This window comes from Octopus bimaculoides, chromosome 15 (genome assembly GCF_001194135.2).
Source record: "Octopus bimaculoides isolate UCB-OBI-ISO-001 chromosome 15, ASM119413v2, whole genome shotgun sequence".
NCBI lineage: Eukaryota > Metazoa > Mollusca > Cephalopoda > Octopoda > Octopodidae > Octopus > Octopus bimaculoides.
This window is the reverse complement of record NC_068995.1, coordinates 13,431,754-13,438,852: the sequence shown is the minus strand read 5'-3', so window position 1 is coordinate 13,438,852 and position 7,099 is coordinate 13,431,754. Positions and strand designations below refer to the sequence as shown.

Genomic DNA, 7,099 nt, shown 5'->3' with positions numbered 1-7,099 from the left:
TATATATATATATATATATATATATATACATATATATATATGTGTGTGTGTGTGTGTGTGTGTGTGTGTGTGTGTGTGTGTGTGTGTGTGTGTGTGTGTGTGTGTGTATATATATAGATACACACACACACACACGTGTGTCTTTGTATCTGTGTTGTTTAAGTGGGTATATGTCACTTCAAAATGATATTAGCAACCCAAAATGAGCACACATCCCTTAAACAAAATAGGTCTTAACAGAATTTCATGCTCACATGTCAAAGGTGTACCTTGAGAAACATTCCAGGAATATATTAGAGTATTCAACAATTCAAGCTGCTCATTGTTAGATCAAAGTTTCTATTTATAATATCCATAACTGATTGAAACACCTGCTGTTATAATTCATCATCACCATCATCATGAGTTTTACTGTCCACTTTTCCATGCTTGTATGGGTCAGATGGATGCCCTTCCTGTTGCTAACCCTCAAAGTCAGATAATATTTCCTCATGACCAAACATGTTTTCATGGAAGGATTGGAGACAAAGGAAACTGCTTGTATACTGGAGATACCTATTTTGCAACTGTAACACAAAGTCATCTTAAGGAGACAGTAATACACACATTCATATTTTGATGCTTTGTTGTTGTTTTTTTTTCCCCCGTTGATCTAGCCATAGGTCTCCTGCTGGTTGGTTCAGCTTGAAGAATTTGCCTTGTGAAATTTTCTTGTGGCATTCTAACCAAACCACACGCTTGTATTTACCACAGCTGTGACCTCTCAGTGCAATGAAAACTGTCCCCTCAAATAACAAAGTAATGCTTAAAATATTTATTAGTGTTTACAGAAATACTTGGCTAAGGAGCTGAATGAGCACTCTTTCAACTGAGAACATAAGTAGAAATGGTGACAGGAAGTGTAGGCTGTAGTTTATGTAACTTCTAACTACACAATAAAATGAGAAAGAAAAATAAGAAAAGAGAAAATGAAAAGCTTACCATGTACAAGGGTCTCCTTGAAACATATCAGCAAGGAAGACATTAGCAAAGTGAATTACAGCAGCACCAATTGCTTGTTTAGAAGTATCATAGAACCTGATAAAAGACAATAATAACACAAAAGTCAAACCTTTACATGTTTGGTGAACAACAGTGTCTAACACTGCACTTAAACACATAAATTACAAATGAAGTCTTTCTTTGAATTTCTCCCAAAGTATTATCTGAAAGTTTCATCATGGTTAAACAGAATACTGGGGCTGAATGGTTGGGAAGTTTGCTTTGAGCTGCATGGTTTTAGGTTCAGTCTCACTATGTGGTACCTTGGTCAAGTGTCTTCTATTCTACTACGGCACTCACAAGGCCAACCAAAATCTTGTGAGTGGATTTGGTAGATGAAAACTAAAAGCAGCATCTGTCATGTGTGTGTGTGTTGGTGTGTGTGTGTGTGTGTGTGTGTTGGTGTGTGTGTGTGTTGGTGTGTGTGTGTGTTGGTGTCTTCGTGTTGGTGTATGTGTATGTTGGTGGGTGTGTGGATTGGTGTTCGTGTTGGTGTGCAGATTGAAGTGCGTGTGTTGGTGTGCATGGGTGTTGGTGTGCATAGGTGTTGGTGTGTGTGCGTGTGTTGGTGCATGTGTATGTTGGCGTGTGTGCGTGTTGGTGTGCATGTCGGTGAGTGTGTGTGTTGGCGTGTGTGCATGTGTGCGTGTGTGTTGGTGTCCCCAAGTTTTGACATCACATGATTTTTAAGTACAAAATGTGAAGAAAGCCACATTATATTCAACACTGCATTGTTATTCAAATAATAATGAGTCAATGACAGAGCCACTTCACAGTTGCCTGACCTGCAAGAAATAGAAGCCAAATTTCCCTTGAATCACATATCAACAGATTAAGTAATGAAGGGTACTTTGGACAATATTGTTCCTAATACAAATTCATAAAAAAAAAACGAATAAAATTTAATGTGAATGAGTTCTGTTTGAACTTGAGTAACCCAGGACTGAACAATAACATAGTAAGTACTGTTTGATTGTTATACTAACACTTATGTGTAGCACTTAACAGTTATTAAAGCCATCCTTCTCTTCAAACAACTAATGATACATTTTAAAGATTTCTTACTGTTTCTACTCCAACTGCCTCCACACTTCTTCAATAAATACCATCTATTATGTTAATATACACAACCTATTATTTCCTCTCTTATTTTGTAATTTAACATACACTGTAGATAAACATTAACAATAGCTATAGCATCAACAGACCCTCTTACAACCACTAACCATTCTACCATCAAGGAAGTATAGAAACAGTATCATTATTATTATTATCATTATTATTATTATTATTATTATTATTATTAAGGCGGTGAGCTGGCAAAATTGTTAGCATGCTAGATGAATTGCTTAGTGGTATTTCACCTGTCGCTATGTTCTGAGTTCAAATTCCACTGAGGTTGACTTTACCTTTCATCCTTTAGGGGGTCGATAAAATAAGTACCAGTTGAACACTGGGGTTGATGTAATCAACTTATCCCCTCCCCAAAAATGGCTTCCCCAAAATATTATTATTTTTAGGTGCAGGAGTGGCTGTGCTGTAAGTAGCTTGCTTACGAACCACATGGTTCTGGGTTCAGTCCCACTGAATGGCACCTTGGGCAAGTGTCTTCTACTATAGCCTTGGGCCGACCAAAGCCTTGTGAGTGGATTTGGTAGACGGAAACTGAAAGAAGCCCGTCGTATATATGTATATGTATATATATGTATATATATATATATATATATATATATATATATATATATATATATATATATATATATATATGTGTGTGTGTGTGTGTGTGTGTTTGTCCCCCCAATATCGCTTGACAACCGATGGTGGTGTGTTTATGTCCCGTAACTTAGCGGTCCGGCAAAAGGGACCGATAGAATAAGTACTAGGCTTACAAAGAATAAGTCCTGGGGTCGATTTGCTCGACTAAAGGCGATGCTCCAGCATGGCCGCAGTCAAATGACTGAAACAAGTAAAAGAGTATTAATAGGGGAGTGAATTGGTAGAATCAGTACATTAAAGCAGTGTTCTGCAACCTTCTTTCACTTGTGTTACACTTATATTCTTTTCAAAATTTGGTGGCACACTTGAACTAATAATATAACTAAAAGTATAGAAAAAAAAATTAAATTCAGGTTACACTGCAGCACACCTAGCATCCATCTTGTGACATACTAGTGTGCTGCAGCACATCGGTTGCGGAGCACTGCATTAGAGAGTCCGACAAAATGATATGCAGTATTTGTTCTGTCACTTTATATTCCAGTTTCATAATTTGTCAAGGTCAACTTTGCCTTTTTTCCTTTCCAGGTTGATGCATCAACCCTTTTGTTACCATGCTTCTGTTGAAACAACTGCCTTTGATTTCAATTAATTTTGACAATAACGAAGAATTTAGTAAATTAAGTTTGTTATATTATGCTGGTGTTTGGAATAGAAATTAACAAGAAATTTTGAGGCAAGGTTTTAATTTAAATCACTTTAAAACGAAATTTGTATCATAAAACCAGAGACAATCTCAGACAGGTTGGTATCAAAAGGGTTAACCCTTTACTGCTTAAACTGGCCATATCCAGCCCTAATATTCTACTTGTTTTATGTTCAAAGTGGTTATATCCAGCCTCTCACACCTACCCTACAATGTTATTCTCAAAGCCACAAGATAATACAGGTTTCATTCGAAACAATGTGAATAAATAAGCATTATATTTGACAGAATAATATGAGTGCTAAAGAGTTAAAGTGCCAGTCAAATACTAGGGTCTCTCTCTCCACAAAAATTAGAAAGAATTATTATTATTATTATAATCATTAGTTCTTTATTATTGTTAAATCAGAGAAAGGTACCATGCTTAGGACTACAACACAATGATGATAATAAATTTTGAACTCGTGACCATGTGGTTGCTAATCTAGTACTTAATATCAGACCCATTGTGCACTGCAATCCTAAATATTATAAAAGAAAAACAGATGAGATCCTCCCTCACTTTTACTTTTACTAGAGAGACATATGAAGACCTCTGGCATCTCCCCAGACACCTGAAAGGAGAAGGCCCCGTGGCATGATGAGTGGCATCAATTGTGAAGCTCATAATTCCAGCCACTGAGGAAATGAAAGAGTACAAGAAAGGCGACACTTCTCAGTTGTGCCAAGTAGCTTCACCTGCAACAGGTGTGTCACTGCTGCTGCAGATCAAGAGAAGGCCTTGTAGCCCACATGTGACCCTGCCAGAAGTGATTACCGAACAAAATAATTAACATTGACCTATGATGGGCAGCCAAAGAAGCAGAAGAAGAATACACAATATAATTAGTCTCCAGATGTTACAATGACCATTATGTAAATTGTTTGGTTTTCTTCCCTGTTCTACTCCATGGAAACAATATCTTTCTTGTGTCGATGAAAAGAAGGTATTTAGTTTTAGACATCAATTCATTTTATCCTTGGCATAAGAATGGCAGTGTGGTTAGGAAGCTTGCTTTGCAACTATGTAGGTCTGAGTTCAGACCCACTGCAAGGCACTTGAGCTACAGTCTGACCAATGCTTTTTGACTGAATTAGGTAGAGAGAAACTGTGTAGAAGCCTAGTGTGTGTGTGTGTGTGTGTGTGTGTGTGTGTGTGTGTGTGTGTGTACTTGACAGCCAATGTTGGTTTGTTTGCATCCCCATAAATTAGTGCTTCAGCAGAAGAAATTGACAGAATAAGCATCAGTACCAGAATTCTAAATACGATAAGTACTGGAGTCAATTTGTTTGACTAAGCTCTTTGAGGCAGTGCTTCAGCATGGCCGCAGTCCAATGAAAGAAACAAGCAAAAGACAAAAGATACTTATTAGTTCAGTAAACAAAAGTAGAACATTAACTAATTTAAACAAAGAAATATATAACTAATAGACTAACACTGTGGCTTTTTGTTTTGTCCCATTAAACTGAGAATGTAATATGATAGTAGACCATCAGAGAGTATGCTTCATCTCAGAATTGTGAATATCATCATCATCATCGTTTAACGTCTGCTTTCCATGCTAGCATGGGTTGAACGATTTGACTGAGGACTGGTGAAACCGGATGGCAACACCAGGCTCCAATCTAATTTGGCAGAGTTTCTACAGCTGGATGCCCTTCCTAACGCCAACCACTCAGAGAGTGTAGTGGGAGCTTTTACGTGTCACCCGCACGAAGGCCAGTCAGGCGGTACTGGCAACGGCCATGCTCAAAATGGTGTCTTTTATTTGCCACCCGCACAGGAGCCAGTCCAGGGGCACTGGCAACGATCTCGCTCGAAAATCCTACGAAGGCCAGTCAGGCGGTACTGGCAACGGTCACGCTCAAAATAGTGTATTTTATGTGCCACCCGCACAAGAACCAGTCCAGGGGCAACACAATTTTACTGTAGTCATTGTTGTTAAGCTCCAAGTCAGCGCTGATTCAGCAGCCCTATTCCAGCCATGGCTAGCTAGTCTTTTTGTATATCACTACATTATTTAATGTGCCCCTATCGTTTTTTTTTTGCTAAAGAAGGTAGGGTGTGGTAGATCACATGGTCCAGTCCTTGTTGCAGTGTGGTGGCTTTTGTGTGTGTCAATGACCCAGAGTGCTATACTAGCAGAGCACAAGTTCTTGATAGGGTCTCCCATACTGGACAGGTCAAATGATAGAGGCCAGACTAATGTGAAGCACCTCATCCATGAGGTGAAAATGGGTTTGCATAGGGCCAACACATTCCTACCTAGAAAACAAGCAAAATTATAGAAATATTGATGACAATTCAAAACTAACAAATATCACCCTGCTGATGTTGTGTAAATGGCACTCGTGTCATATAAGTGCCATGTTAAAGTACCCACTCTTGGAGTGGTTGGTGTTAGGAAGGGCATCCAGCTGTAGAAACCATGCCAAATCAGATTGGAACATGGTGCAGCTCTCTGGGTTACCAGTTCCAGTCAAACTATCTAACCCATGCCAGCATGGAAAGCGGATGCTAAATGATGATGATGAAGACCTGGAGAGAGGACAACATAAGAGTGGAGAAAGGTTGCTAATGAACTATGTTCCATAGAGAGTGAAGGGCTTAAGTAAGAAGGAGATTTGGTTGCTATTTTCAGCAGGTCATGAGACTTTGTAGACGCTCCCTTGCTGGCTACAATTGTTGTCATTGTTATTAAACCCAAGGGATTTGAGCTGAGACCTCCCATCTTTTTGTTTTCAGACATAGGACACATATACTGGCTAATGTAGTCTTAGATATACTATTTCTGAAAGGAAGGAAGAAATATTATGAAGTCAATTTAGCTGTTATTTCCAGCAGGCTCAGTTTTCACATAGAAGCTACCCTACTGGCTCATGTAAATAGTTTTATGAAATTATTAAAAAGGTCAGCTGGCAGAAATAGTATAACAGCTGACTATGTGCATGATATATAATAATAGAGTATAATATTATATATTGGATGTCTAGCTACTGTCTTAACATAACCTTTGCTAATAACAATAAACACTTTTGTTTATATTTATATAAGAACGACTGGAATAATTCTAATTTCATTTCACAGTTGTTATTGTTTTTACTTTCAAAGTACATATAAAACAGTTCATTAGTTAAATTTATTAGCTGTTGTAATTATACATGTAACTCCAGGCCAGTTCTGTTCAAGACCTACAGTTATGGAGGTAAGTCAGTCAGCTTACCAGTGAGATGCAATCCACAGATCCAGAACTCAAGATATGCGATGTCGCCATCTAGTTGGAGACCAGTTTGTAGATAGAGTTGTTGTTGTTGGCACTCCGTCGCTTACGACGTCGAGGATTCCAGTTGATCCGATCAACGGAACAGCCTGCTCGTGAAATTAACGTGCAAGTGGCTGAGCACTCCACAGACACGTGTACCCTTAAAGTAGTTCTGGGGGATATTCAGCATGACACATAGCGTGACAAGGCTGACCCTTTGAATTACAGGCACAACAGAAACAGGAAGTAAGAGTGAGAGAAAGTTGTGGTGAAAGAGTACAGCAGGGTTCGCCACCATCCCCTGCCGGAGCCTTGTGGAGCTTTAGGTATTTTC

At 38.6% G+C, this 7,099-nt stretch overlaps 1 protein-coding gene across 2 annotated transcripts in view; it reads right to left on the bottom strand.

The window, feature by feature from the left end:
* Positions 1-7,099, bottom strand: part of LOC106874662 (store-operated calcium entry regulator STIMATE) — a 102,966-nt gene that overhangs the window by 19,288 nt on the left and 76,579 nt on the right. For both annotated transcript variants that reach the window (XM_052973179.1, XM_014922459.2), the window contains one exon: positions 982-1,077. In XM_052973179.1, coding sequence (XP_052829139.1) covers positions 982-1,077 — 96 coding nt within the window. The remainder of the gene's footprint in view (positions 1-981; positions 1,078-7,099) is intronic.